Source organism: Physeter macrocephalus, chromosome 9 (assembly GCF_002837175.3).
Source record: "Physeter macrocephalus isolate SW-GA chromosome 9, ASM283717v5, whole genome shotgun sequence".
Taxonomy (NCBI): Eukaryota; Metazoa; Chordata; class Mammalia; order Artiodactyla; family Physeteridae; genus Physeter; species Physeter macrocephalus.
The window spans coordinates 105859255-105874119 of record NC_041222.1 but is presented as its reverse complement, the minus strand read 5'-3'; the positions used below and the strand labels follow the sequence as shown (position 1 = coordinate 105874119).

Sequence of the window (14865 nt, the reverse complement as noted above, 5' to 3'; positions counted from 1 at the left end):
GGTTTTTGTTCCACAGGCTGTAGGACTGTAGTTCTTCTTGCTTCTGCTGTCTGCCCTCTGGTGGATGAGGCTATCTGAGAGGCTTGTGCAAGCTTCCTGGTGGGAGGGACTGGTGGTGGGTACAGCTGGGTGTTGCTCTGGTTGGCAGAGCTCAGTGAAACTTTAATCCACTTGTCTGCTGATGGGTGGGGCTGGGTTCCCTCCCTGTTGGTTGTTTGGCCTGAGGCGACCCAGCACTGGAGCCTACCTGGCTCTTTGGTGGGGCTAATGGCAGACTCTGGGAGGGCTTACGCCAAGGGGTACTTCTCAGAACTTCTGCTGCCCGTGTCCTTGTCCCCACGGTGAGCCACAGCCACTCCCTGCCTGTGCAGGAGATCCTCCAATGTGAGCAGGTAGGTCTGGCTCAGTCTCCTATGAGGTCACTGCTCCTTCCCCTGGGTCCTGATGCACACACTACTTTGTGTGTGCCCTCCAAGAGTGGAGTCTCTGTTTCCCCCAGTCCTGTCAAAGTCCTGCAGTCAATTCCCACTAGGCTTCAAAGTCTGATTCTCTAGGAATTCCTCCTCCCATTGCCGGACCCCCAGGTTGGGAAGCCTGACTTGGGGCTCAGAACCTTCACTCCAGTGGGTGGACTTCTGTGGTATAAGTGTTCGCCAGCCTGTGAGTCACCCACCCAGCAGTTATGGGATTTGATTTTACTGTGTTTGCGCCCCTCCTACCCTCTCAATGTGGCTTCTCCTTTGTCTCTGGATGTGGGGTATCCTCCTTGGTGAGTCCCAGTATCTTCCTGTCGATGATTGTTCAGCAGTTAGTTGTGATTCTGGTGTTCTCACAAGAGGGAGTGAGCACACGTCCTTCTAGTCGGCCATCTTGAACCAGTCTCCTCAGTGTGATGCCAGTGTTGTGTGGTAGATTTAAAAGGGTTCAGCTCCAATCTATTTTATTTTTTGATGGCCAATTCATTACCATCCTCAGGACAAATAAAATAAGGAGTTTTCCCTTAAGTTTGGGGAGTTTGTTGGATTTTGTTTGTGCTGTGAGGAAAGGCCAAATTTTGAATAATTGGTTGCAAACTATAAATCTACTATGTAGACGTAGAGAATAAATGGCTCTAAATCCCACAAAATCTTGAATTCTGGGACACAGGCACACATATGTGTGTGTGCATATATGTGTGTACAAAAAGCACAAAAAGCGTGCTGCAAAAATCTGCAGTCTTGTACCATGGGCAGGTCTGGATTCCACAGTTAAGAAATTAATGTAAAAGTTTGTGATATACCATTGTAAAGCAATTATACTCCAATAAAGATATTTAAAAAAAAAGAAAAATTTGTGATAATTCGAGCAGATCCAACAGAAACAAACCTCAAATTGCTCAGTAAACCAAAAGCATTTGAGTTTCCCACATAAAAAAGAAACCTAGCTAAAAATGGGCCAAACGTTAAAAAATCACAAACCTCACACAGAAGCAGTCTGCTGTAAGGAAGAATCAGTGTATGAGACCATGTGAAAACTGACACCTCCAGAATCCAAGCCCCTTAGAGCAGCCAGAGAGGCTATGCAATTAGTATGTCTAAAGTTACTGAAGGACCGTAACAGTTAACGTTTATTTAATGCTTGATTTGTAAAAGTATAATTGATGACGTCAATGGAGAGCTTAAATGACTCAGATAGACTTGCAGAAATTAACGAGAATTCAGCACAAAACAATGAAGTTATAAAAGGTATGAAAAAGTTTAATAGAGTATGGAGCTTAAAAGATATATATACATATACATGAAGCGAGAGAGAGAGCTCTGTTTAATTTTGAGTTTCAGAAGAAAAAGGACTCCAAATTGAGGAAAGACATAAGTGCTCAGATTTAAAGGGCTCTCTAAGTACAGTATAAATAAATAAAAGACAAACGGAAGTGAAACTGCAGCACATCATGGATCAAGAGAAAACCTTAAACGTAACAAAACAAAGCAAAAAAACAGATCACCTGCAAAGGTATGACGGTTCCCACCAGCAACATTCATGATATCTCAAAGTCCTAAAGCTCTGGACCCAGATAAGCCATCATTCAAGAGTCAAAGTGAGTAATAAACATTTTCAGAGAAACAAAGTCGAAGAACAACAGATCCTTACAGAAAGAATTGAAAGGCAAAGAAAACCGAACCAAGAAGGAAGGAATGAGGGGAACGGAAGTGAGTGAGGAAGGTGGTGAACATAAAGTAAATGAGGGTAAGGATTTTCTTTAAAAAAAAATGGAAAGGACAGTTAAAAGAAGTTGCACCTAAAATGCTGGGCAACAAAAATATGAAAAACAGCACAGGGAAAGTAGAATTAAAACATCATAAGTGGGCTTCCCTGGTGGCGCAGTGGTTGAGAATCCGCCTGCAGATGCAGGGGACACGGGTTCGTGCCCCGGTCCGGGAAGATCCCACATGCTGCGGAGCGGCTGGACCCGTGAGCCATGGCCGCTGAGCCTGCGCGTCCGGAGCCTGTGCCCCGCAACGGGAGAGGCCACAGCAGTGAGAGGCCTGCGTACCGCAAAACAAACAAAAAATCATAAGTTTTCAAGAATGGTAGAGACATCACTTTGGACTTTGATATGTCAATTATGCATGTTAAAAATTTAAAGGATCCCATAAAAAATAGAAATTGAATGTACAAAATCAAAACTTAATAGGGAAAAGAAAGAATAAAGAGAAGTCAGGAAAGAAGCAGTAAAAAGCAGCCAAAAAGTGGCAAAATGAAAACACACAGTAGGTAGTACAAATAAAACCAGATGCATCCGTGTCATATATGAATATGATGGATAAATGAAGCAGCTCGAAGTCAGAACTTTTTAGATTGATTTTTTTTAAAATCAGCTATATGCTAAAAGACACAAGTTAGAAACATATGAACCCAGAAAGGTCAAGGACAAACTGATGGAGAAAGATACACTAGGCTTCGCCACGGAATCAGCCAAGCTAAAGGCTGCAGGTGCCGCTGGTGCTAAGGACAGACAGAGGGCAAGGACAGGGGCGGGAACTGCCTTGGACACCAGGCTGGGTCGTCCGCTCAAGGACGTGATGATCAAGTTCCCGGAGGAGATCCCTCTCGCTGCCTTCCTTGACTTCTTCTGGGCCCATTTCTTGAGGATGAGGCACTAAGGGTCGCACGCTTCCAGAGAAATGAAAGAGGTGACCAGAAACCACCCCGGAGTTACCCTGGGCTGTTGCGAACCACATGGCACGTTGGTCAAGATTTGAACACTCATAGGAGGTGGCAGCTGCCATTCCTGTGTCATCACCTGGGCAAGGCGTCCCTGACCTCTTGGAGGCAAGACTGCTGGGGAAGCGGCCCTCTCCCTCCTGGCAAGGGGCTTGGGCGCTGCGCCTCCGTGCCTGTGCCTCCCAGCCCTCCCCCGGAGTGCAGTGTCCGTGCCCCTCTGCCCAGCTGTTCAGTGGTATGCTGCCGCCCTGGGTGGCTCGGCTGAAGCTGCCTGATGCCACCTCCAAAGCCCAGCTCTCCCACTCTGACTCAGTGTCCCCATCGGGAATCTCCTGATCCTTCAAGAGCCACACCTGCTCTCACTGCAGAGCACTCAGGACTCTGCTGTGGCCACCACAGTGGTTTCATACCAGCAAAAACAAAGTGAATTAAACCTAAGGAGAAAAAACCAGCTATACCAGGCAAATGTTAAACAACATAGACTTTTAGACCAAAAAAAAAAATAGTAGAAAAGAAAAGATTAATAACATAATGATTAAAAAGGAAAATTTCACCAAGAAGATAGAATCCTGGACCTGTGTATCTCTAAGACGTAGGTTCAAATTTTTCAAAGCAAAGATTGACAGGTTTACAAAGAGAAACTGACAAATCCATAGTCTCCTAGAAATTTTATACACCCCTCTCAGCAACAGATAACATAAGCAATCAATAAAGTATCTGATAGATAAGAATCGCAAAACATTCCGCTAACAACTCCCAAATAATCCCCTGTGGAGAGCAGACTACATTCTGCCTTACGAAGAGGTTTCCTGGGAGAAAACTAAAAACCCACGGGATTCCACAGGGACCAGCCAAATGAGGCCAGTTTCCCTTGTGCCTGAGAAAAAGGCAGGACTAGAAGCAACCTAGGGGCTTAAGAAACAACGGTGGAGGGAAAGCCCAGAGCCCAGACTGATGCTGTGAAGAACAGAGACCACAGCACTTCCAAAGTGGGGTATCGTCGAGCGGGTGGCCCAGACTTCAGGGAACGAAGTGTCCAGACCCTCAGTGGAGCAGACAGCTCAGGGGAAGGCACTGGGCCTCCAGTTGCCCCGTCATGTCTGCTATCAGTTTGATTAGAAAGGCTATACTGGGTGATCTGGACGGTCGGGCCAGGCTCTGCTTGGTCATCTGGGCAGAGCAACCTTTGCAGATCGGCCTGAAGGTTCTTCCTGGGAACGAGAGATTTCCACCAGGTGGAGACTGGAGTTCTCAACACACACTGGCCTCCCTCTTTCCTGGTTCACCCCCAGCCAAACCCCTCGAATGCCTCCCTTTCAGCCAGGAAGAGGCTGATAGGCTGTAGAACAGGCTCTAAAGAGATGCTGAAATAATTAACTCAACTGGGTTCACTCTGCAGTTAAGCATCCCCAGGCTGCAGGGAGGTACATACCGCAGGATTTCAGAGGGAAGGTAGGGAGGACTGCAGTTTGGAGGCCCTCCCCCTCCACACACGCACTGTGTGTCTCCAAAGTCGGGCTGCAGGAAATGAGGGCAGAGAGATTAAACATCTGGTTTGGCCCGGGAACTGCACAGCGGAGATGAGAACTCCAGGCTCCCCAAGCCACTGCCGCTGTGTCACGCTGCTGCCTTACTTCCTGTTTTTCCCCTCAAGCTAATCATGACATGAAATATTTGAAAACCAGTTACCAGGCTGAAGAATGCAAAGTATTCAGGTGGTGAAGGGCGTTATTTACAAAGAGCCAGGAGAACGCGGTCTATCCGTGAAACATCCATCCCCCGCATGTAAAAGAGATGCGAACTGCAGCTATCGGGGTGTATATCCTACTTCGTGTTGCGTTTGGCTGACAGTTTGATCACAGCTAGACCTGTTTGGAGTGAGGGATGTTAAAGCTCTCTTTGTTTTTTGGTGTTAACTTTTCAACAAAACTCACCACTTAAAATAGCAAATCCATCAGTCAACCAATCCAGAACCTATATGTTTTTGCCCAAGTCTTAAAATATGTATTTATTTATAATTTCAACAACATGCAGTGGAAATAAGGTGCTTTCTAAGAACTAAAGCATTTTATTCTTCTTGTAGATAGCTAAGCTAGAAATATTCATTTACAGCAAATGGCTTGTTCTGCCATATACTCATTTGTCATGTGTTCTTTTGTGCTGTTGGTTCATTTTTTTTATGCTTTACAGCGGGGATTGGTAAACTTTCTCTGTCAAGGGCCAGATAGAACATACTTTCGGCTTTATGAGCCGGGCTCTCCCTGTGCGATGACTCACCTCTGCCTCTATAACAAGAAGGCAGCCCTGGGAGGGAGGTAAGCAAGGGAGCGCAGCTGGACTTGGCCCCAGGCTGCAGGTGCCAGGTCCCCGCTGGGCAGCGAAAACCATGCTGTGTGGCCAGCAGAGTTCCTGGGCGAAGTGTCCAGCCTATACTTGGTGCAGCTAAACATCCTTCATCTGTGTTCTTCATAACCTAACATACTTGGTTGGATGCCTGTCTCACCAAGAAGAGGATAAGCCTGTTGGATGACGGGACAGTACTTCATGATCGGATATGCTCCTGAACTTCACACCAGAAAGTATGTCCCAGAGGAAAGAGCATGGGTTTGACTTTATCCTTTCCCCCATGCCCACCCCTTTGGTAACCATAAGTTTGTTTTCTATGTCTGTGAGTCTGTTTCTGTTTTGGAAGTAAGTTCACTTGTATCATTTTTCTTACATTCCACGAATAAGTGATAACATATGATGTTTGCTTTCTCTGTCTGACTTAGTTCACTCGGTATGATCATCTCTGGGTCCATCCATGTTGCTGCCAATAGCATTATTTCAATCTTTTTATGGCTGAGCAATATTCCATTGTATATATGTACCACATCTTCTTTATCCGTTCCTCTGTCGATGGACATTTATGTTGATTTACATTCACATTGTTGTATTGAATACAACAGATCTTTAGAATGTTTTCATCTGGCAAGACTAAAACCCTGCCACCATTAAACAATACCCCCTTACCCTCCTCCACCACCATTCTTCCTGTCCTTATGAATTTGACTTATTTAGGTAAGTGGACTCATACAGTATTTGTTTTATTGTGACTGGCTTGTTTCAATTTGCATAATGTCCTCAAGGTTCATCCTTTTTGCAGCATGTGACAAGGTTTCTTTCTTTTTTAAGGCCAAATAATATTCCTTTGTATGTAGAGACCACGTTTTGTTTATCCATTCTTGTATCCCATTCATCCATCCGTGGACACTTAGGTTGCTTTCACCTTTTGGCGGTTGTAAATGATGCTGCTATAAACACGGGTGTACAAATACCTCTTCAAGACTGTGCTTTCTGTTCTTTGGGGTATATACTCCGAAGCAGAACTGCTGAATTATAAGATCATTCTGTTTTTTTTTGTTGTTGTTGTTGTTTGGTGATCGGGATAGGTAAAGTAATTTTATTACACATTTCAGGATTTAAAAAGTAATCTGTTATATTTACCAGGATAATCTGAGATGACCTGTCTCAAGCACGTGTGTCCCGTCAGTGACACTGACCTCAGGCATGAAGAGACGCGGTCCGCCGTGAGGGATGCGGTCGGCGGATGAGGCTACGCTGAGTCTCCACGGGCACGTGCTGACCGTGATCATTATGGTTTGTCACTCCGGCATTTGGGCCGTGATGAGCTCAGTGTAAGCGTCAGTTATGGAACTCTGAAAGCCAAGCTAGAACCTCCAGGGCAGCCTCTCTCTCCTGCTTTTTACTTCAGTGATATTTAGGAGACTTCGTGTACTGACTGAGAGTTAGGATTCCCTGGCCTGTAAGCCCACGTGTGGAAACCCTTATCACCTGGCAGGAGACCACAGAGGAGCGGCCGGACCGGGAAGGCGGCTGCGGCCAGAACCTGGGAATCGCGCTCGTCCAGGTCACGGACAGCGATGCCCAGCAAGAGAGACGCTGCCGGCCGGCGAGTCCCCGTCGGCTCAAGGGTGGCCGCAGACAAAAGGGCTGGAAGCAGCCTCGGTAGGCCAGCGAAGCCACCCTCCAGCTTCCGAACGCGGAGACGAGCTTGCCCCGCGGTCACGGGCAGGGGCCCCGGGTCTCTTCCGTCTTGTACGTGTAAACACTAAAGGCAGCATCTTTACAAGGGGAACCGCGGGAAGCATCGGGCGAGCCCTCTCCACGGGGCCTCGGGGCGCCCTGGGGCGAGGCGGCCGAGACCCGGCAGAGCGCGTGGGCTGCGGGCCTGAGGGCGGAAAGAACAGAGGAGCTGAGAGACCCCAGGCAGGGGCGCGCCAGCAGCCGAGGGGCCCACAGCCACGCCCTCCTGCCTGGGGTCTGCCCCCCAGCCCCCCACGGGGACCCTCTCGCTCTGAGACTGTGGCTCTCACGGGACAACGTTATCCCCGGGGGACGTTTGGCAACACGGGGAGACACGTGGGGTGGGGCTGTCACCACTGGGGAAGGCGCCACGGGGCTGGTGGGCGGGGGCTGCACACCCTACAGTGCACAGGCGCCCCGACACTGTGGCTCCCACGGGACGGCGTTATCCCCGGGGGGCGTCTGGCGACACGGGGAGACCCGTGGGGTGGGGCTGTCACCGCTGGGGGAGGCGCCCCGGGGCTGGTGGGCGGGGGCTGCGCACCCTCCAGGGCGCAGGCGCCCAGGCCCGGGGCCTCCAATCAGACCACCGCGCGCGGCCTCCGGCTCAAGCCCGGACACGTGGGTCGGCCCCCTGCCCTGCGGACCCGAGTGCCCCTGACCCCGGAGTGTCCAGGCGATGTGCAGCCAGCTCCTGGCGGCTCCAGGCCGGTCGACACTGCGAAAACCTTACACCTTTCTGTCTTCTCTCTCTCCGAAAAATCTACTTCCTTCTCGGAGCCAGTGCCACCCCAACTGTCGCCGCCAGGATGGCGACGGCGGCTGCCCCTCCGCCGGGCGGGAGGGCCTTGCCCTGGGGCGGCGGGCCGCCTTTGTCGTGGCCGCGCTCAGGGCGGGGCCGCCGCCTCCGCGCCCTCGGAACCCCCTCCTTCTCCACGTGCGCGAGCTCCGAGCTGGGGGACTTGCTCTCGCTCTGCCCTCCGGCGCCGTTGCGGTCCAAGCTCCCGACCTCTTCGGGCTCCACCGCGACCTGCCGCCAGGACTCGGGGGACACCGATGGGCCCTCGGTGCGCCAGCTCTGGCTGCCGCACGGCGACGCGGGGAAGCCCTCGGCCCGCCAGGGCGCCGTGGCGGGCGCCGGGGCCGCCTCTGGGCGGGGTGTCCGTGGCGTTGCTGCCCTGCGCGGGGCGCTCCTCGGCCTCCTCCGCGGACTCCTGGTTAAAGGCAGGGCCCTCGCCAGCCTGCTGCGTGGTGCGCTCGGCGGCGGCGGCCCCCGGGAGAGCCGCACCAGACTGCCGCGATGCGCCCCAGGTTCCTGAGCTCGCCTTGTCCACCCCAGGGGCACTGGTCGTGGCAGAATCGGAGGCACCAGCGTCTCATTCCGGCCGCCGGCGTGAACTGTGGTCTCCGGTGTGCATCCCCACGTGCCTGGTACGTGCCTGGCCTGTGTGCGCCCTGCAGCTCGGCTTGCCTGCGTGGGTCCCTTCACTTCCTTTCCTGAACTGTCTGCCGCTGCTGTGCGGCGCCGAGTCCTCACGTGGTCTGTCTACCAGGCTGAAGAGCTTCAGCGTCCGGCTGAGGGGCGTCTGCGAGGCCGCGCGCAGAGACGCCCTCAGCTCCGGCGGCGCCTTCTCCCCCAGGCGGGCCAGGCCGTCCTCTGCGGAGCTGTCGGGGCTTGTGGGGCTGAACACGGCAGAGTGCCCGGTGAAGCCTGTGCTGGCGAAGGCTTCAGAAATTTCTTCGTCCGGGGATTTTAGCTCTTCTTCAATTGCAGTTTTAACTTTTAATAAAATTTCTTGATCCAGAGATTGAGAGGCCGTATCTTGTCGAACCCCTTGGGGTGAGGAAAGATCTTGCTCTCGCAGCTTCTCCTGAGAGGGGACTCCCAAGTAGCTGAGGGCGACACACTGTGTTTCATAGCGAGACCCTAGAGGCACAGTGGTAGAGGACGCCATGGGGTCGGCTGGCAGAGCTCCGGAAAGGTCTGCTTGCACATGTGTAAAACCTGGCCCGGGCCCCTGCCCCCGAAGAGGAGAAAGACGCAGTGGCGGCAGATAACTCTGTTTTTAATGTTTTTTTTAAGGCGCCACCCTACTGTTTTCCACAGCAGCTGCACCGCTTCGTATTCCTACCAACCGTGTGCAGTGGTGCCTGTGTCTCCACATCCTCACCAGCACTTGCTATTTTCTGGGGCGTTTTGTTTTTGTTTTTTGATAGCACCTTCCTGGTGGGTATGAGGTGGCATCCCACTGTGGTTTTGATTTGCATTTTCCTAATGAATAGTGATGTTGAGCATCTTGCCATGCGCTTGTTGTGAGTAGCACAGATTTTATCTAAGCTCGTTTGTTTGATTATAACTTTTAACTATTTGGACATACAGCACATGGGCCTCCAACTGAAATCTTGCCTTGAACCCTGCAAACGTTAGGGGCAGACCCGAGTCCATGCCATCCCAAAGCCTTTTACCACCTAGTTAGGTATGGATTGACCCTTTAAAATTTTCAGGACAGCAGCATTAGACAGAGACAGCTGATTCTATTAAAGGATTTTGTTTTAGCTGAAGAAGAGAAAACTAAGAAGGGTCCACCTTATCCAGCACCTTGTGTAAGGCGTGCAGGTCCCACACCTCCAAGTGCAGTGCCTAAACCAGCAGGTCAGCGTCACCTAGGGAGCGGCAGACACACAGATGCTCTAGCCCCACTCCAGGTAGACTAACCAGAATCTGCATTCTAAGGAATTCCCAGGTGAGCTGTCTGAGCTTTGACGTTTGAGAAGCACTGGTCTGTGTGTTCATGAGGGCACCAGGAAAGACTAAAAACAAACAACTTGAGCAACAAAATCAGTGACGCTTGCTGAGCACTCACTATGCACCAAGAACTGAAGTGATGCTTTTCGTGTATTATCATAACAAAAGCATAACACAGGTAAACACTTTACAGAAAACTGAGGCTTAGAAACGTTACTTGCCCCACGTCATGGCTAGTAAGCAGTGGAGCCAGGATTTAAACCCAGGCAGTCTGAAAATAGGATCTGATGAACTTCACATACTATTTCATCTCGTAAAGGAATCAGAGGATTAAAGGGAACAGATAAATAATGAAGGAATAAATAAATGAACCGTCATAAATGGAAATCTCAAGTTCAGGAGTTCATCACTGCGGGCTGGTGTGGCTTTTTCCCCAGTTCCGAAGCTTCCTCCTAAGTGGAGAACAGAGGGGACCCCTGGTCCGTGGTGGAGCCCAGGCACTTCCCAGGCCCTGGACCTCCAGCGCCCACCCGCCTCCAGAGAGCTCGGGCTCAGCGGCGCCCCCCTGCAGGAAGGTTCGGAGGCAGGTCAGGCTGCGTGGCTGGTCTGTCCCTGTGGGTTCGGGGTTCCGAAGGCCACTCTTCACAGACAGACCAGCTGATGTCTGGAACTCGCGCGTGCCTTACTCCTCCTCATATTCCTCTGTCCTTTCAGAACTTGGTCTGAGAAGGGAGGGTGCATTTTTTCAGGCTTCCTCACACTCCAACATGCACCATTTAAATCATTGGTTTATTTCAAATAATCTTTTTTATTTGTTGGTACCTGCTTCTGCCCGTTTTCAAAAAGGACTTTCCCAACAGAAAAAAAATTTAAGTTTTGCAGAAAATATAGGTACATATAATATCTATGTTAATGTTTATTTTTAACATATGTTTAAATAATATTGATCCTGTAATATTTTATTTTAAATAATATTTCAAATAAGTCAAGGTTTAATGTAACATAAATACTTATGTAATATAATCTAAAGAGTTTCATGAAATTTCAAAATATTAAAGCTCGCTAAGCAAGCGACTCAACCGTGTTTCTCCACAAGGCTCTTCCAAGGACGATGCCCGAGGAAGGGTGCCAGCATCCGGTCCAGGGCCAGGCCCCCCGGCTCCCTTCAGCTTCAGGTAAGCTGCCGCACATGGTGGTAACTGACATCTACTCCCATCCACACGAGGAATTTGGGTGCTTTTGAAGGTGGTGTAGCAGGTACTGCCTGTCATTTTTTGTGTGTAAATTACCTGTGGAACATGGGCTTGAAGGGCTGATACAAGCTTAAAACCAGTTTGTTTGGGCTGTACCTGCTTAGCAACCCAGTGATGGGGGAGGCTTGTTCCATGGTCATGACTGCAATTCTCAGGGGGTCTCAAGTGTGTGGAACACTGAGGTCACAGCCCCAGCATTTGACGGTAGAAAGCAAGCAAACAGTGATGAAGGCGGCATTCCAGGCTCTGTTTGTTTGCTTACTGACCGTTGAGATTAAAGGGCATGACGTAGCTAGTGTTTCTTCCAACTGAGATGGACACAAGCCAGGTGCCTTTCAATACCTGAAGCACTGGGAGGGTGTCAGTTTGGTTAGAACAATGGTCATCAAACCCTGAGGGTCCCAGAGCCGAGAGCAGAGGTCACACTGCCAAGAAGGAAACGTTGAAAGGAGGGCGTTGCAAGGATCAGTGAGGACGCCCTGCATGGCTTTATTTTTCTCCCGGGTGTTACAGAGGCGAGAAAGTTGGGTCTGAGAAAATGGAATGTCCTGGTGCCCATGGAGGCTGCGATGTGCTGTGTAGCATCAGAGACCCAATCTCACCGCAGTCTTGAGATGTCAGGGGAGAAACTTCATTTGATTCTGCTAAGCTTACAGAGTACAGATGGAGAGAAAGACTAAAAGTAAGCAATGAACAGGTAGGGGGAAAGCCTCCAAAGGATCCTTCCTGGAGCGGGGGATACCTCTCACTGCAGCTGAATTCCCTGGACACACTTAGTCCCAGACCACTCAGAATGCTCTGGGCCACAGTCCCTTTCAGACAAGCCACCAGCAGTGGTTGAGAAATACAGACTAATCCCCATATTAGCCGGGGTGGAGATAATGAGCGAGGTAAGTCGGCCTGAGGGAGGACGCATCAAATGTAAATGATTTTTGGAATAGCCGTGCCCTGTTTCCGTTCTCCAGCTCCAGGCTGACAGCGTCCAGTCAACTTCCAGTCAGTGTTCCAGCTGTGAACATGGCCTCTGGCAGAGACCTGCTGCCCGGCAGCAGTGCTTCCTGCTTACTGAACACCCTGGCACTTCTATCCACCTGGTTTCAGCTTCATCACAATCTGCAAGGTAGGTTTTATGTCCATGCAAGAAATGAGGACAGCGAGGCCCTGAGAGCTTTGGAAAGTGATGGCAGACACAGGAGAAGAGCCCAGATTCGAGCCCAAGGCTGTTGCTGCCAAAGCTCGTGCACCTTCACCTCCTGCTTTGCTGTCTGCCACAGGGTGAGGCTGACTTTGGACAGGACGTGTGACCCCGGTGAGTGCCTATCAGCTACCCCTTAATCCTTCAAAAGAGAATTTCAGTCTCAAATTATGAAGATTGTATGAGAAACACCAGAATAGACCGCGTTTGTGAAATGTATATAACTTGGAGAGAGCGAAAACCAAGGAACGGGTTTTCTTGTCTTTAGCAGAATCAGGCCAATAACTTAATTTCCTTCCCAGAGAGTTTCCATCACTTCCTTGGCCCAGAGCAGAGCCATCTCCCACCCTCTGGCCGCAGAAGGGTCCCCAGCTCAGGTCACCCAGCTGCCTTGATAGAACCAGCTCTACTGAGTTTCAGCTGGTCCTCAGTTTCCCCAGAATTTGCATTCCTAAAGGGCTTTGGGGCGGCAGTCTTGTCTGAAAGAGGCTGTTGAAACTCCAGTGTTAACGGCATTTTGCATAAAATGGAAGAAGCGTGATCGTCTACATCAGAGGAGGGTGGGAGCCCCAGACCTCCCCACTGGAGGCCTCTGCTGTCACCTCTGCTCCCCTTCCTCCGCCCACTGCTCTGTGTCCTCCCTGTGGACCCCTGTTCCTCTTGTCCAGCTGTTGACGCTCTCAGACTTAAGAAATCCAAGGAAAACGAGGTCAGAGGTCACGAGCACCTCCAGGCTCCCCCGCGGCTCCAGCTCTGGAAAACAGGTGGCTCAGCCGGTGGTGATGGACAAAACCTCAAGGAAGGGGTCTGCGTTGCCTGTGCATCTCCACCCGCTCTGCAGGGGGGTCTTAAGGTTCACTCATCGCTGATCTACATAGTTTTATTATCAGACCGTTGTGGACACAGGCTGAGGGCACTCAGACTGTGCTCCCGGCTCCCCCGCCGGCCCCCTCCTGTGCCTTGTGGCTCGTGCACGAGGAGGGGAGAGGCTGGTCCAGAACCCCCTGCACCACCACCACGGCGGCAGGGCTGAGCCGCCACCTCCTGGCAGCCCTGCGGCCTTGGACAAGCACCGAGCCTCCAGGCCTCAGTGGCCCTGGCGTCGCGGGCCGGGGCGGGGGGGCGGGGGGGCGCAGCATTCATCTCAGTGATGGAGTTGTGAGGAACCCTGCCAGGTGCTCAGCTCAGCACTGGCTCCATCAGTGACCGGCTCCCGTTTCTCCCAAATGGCCATTTTCCATTCTCTCTGCTGCCAAGAGGCCTGAGAGTCATGGTGTCCGGATTTAACACACGCTGACGCCATCTGGGAAAGGGTTAGAGCCTGAGCTCGCCTCCACAGCTGGCCTCTGCCGGGACCCCGCAGAGGTGCAGGCTCCTGGGGGCCAGCCTCACGCAGATGAACACCTTCAGTTCCGTCCGCGTCATCCAGCCCCGTGCAAGCCCTTCTCCCACCTGCTTGACCCTGACGTCCCTCTGTGCGAGGTTCTTCATCCTTTAATTGGAGATCATGCTTCAATGGTAAAGTTTCCCTTTCTGCGCCCACCCTCTGCCCCCTGCCCCAGCACTGTGAACCCAGATGGCCATTTCCTTTTTCCTAAAACGAGCCTCATTCCCACTGTTGTAAATGCGGGGCAGGTAGAAGGCTCAGGGGGGGCTGTGTGCCCAGCATCCTCATCTGAGTGTTTAGACACAGCTGGCAGACCCCTCTTCCCTGCGGCCCCTCCTAAGAGAGAGCAGGGGAGGGTCCTTCTCTCGCCTTGGCCCAGGTAACCCCACTGGCACATAAGCGATGAGCCTGACCCCCCAGGAACAGAAGCGAGGGGACCAGCCACGCCTGCTCCTACGAGGAAGCTCGGAAGAGAGACTGACGACTGTGTGTGCGTGGTACCCGGACGAAAATGCTGTCTCGTGGAAGGTCGCGGATTTTCTCCAGGCCAAGCCCGAAGGTCTCTTTGTTAGTGAGTCCGTAGCGATCAAAGCAGAGACTTAAGGCTGAAGGAGCCTGAGGCTGGCTCCACGGAGTGAGGGAGTGAGCAGGCAGGGGGCCCCCGGGCCGAGGAGGGTGGGGACACCAGCACTGGCCTCCAGTCAGAGGGTCACACACGCCCAGTCCCGTGAGCGCGCCGATCTACACGGGTTCCAGGCTCCTCCTCTCTGTGAACCTCTAGCAGCTCGCCTTGGTAGGGTGCGAAGAATCTCAGGTTCCCCGCAAAAGCCAGGGGAGTTGGGGATGGAGGTGAGCAGTTTAAAGACATTCAGGAACCAGAACAACCGAGGGAATGTTATGTATTTTTCTGAACAGCTTTTAAAGAGGGTTTCAGGGCTTCCCTGGTGGCGCAGTGGTTGGGAGTCCTCCTGCCGATGCAGGGGACACGGGTTCGTGC

The 14865-nt window shown here is 51.6% G+C and overlaps 1 protein-coding gene across 1 annotated transcript; it reads right to left on the bottom strand.

Annotated features, from left to right (window-relative positions):
* Window positions 1-8050: 8050 nt before the first annotated feature.
* On the bottom strand, window positions 8051-9242 carry LOC114486831 (bcl-2-like protein 13). The gene is made up of 2 exons (XM_055086932.1): window positions 8843-9242; window positions 8051-8715 (listed from the first exon to the last, which is right to left on the bottom strand). Exons 1-2 carry the CDS (start codon window positions 9240-9242, stop codon window positions 8051-8053), a joined length of 1065 nt encoding a protein of 354 aa, XP_054942907.1.
* Between the last annotated feature and the right edge of the window lie 5623 nt (window positions 9243-14865).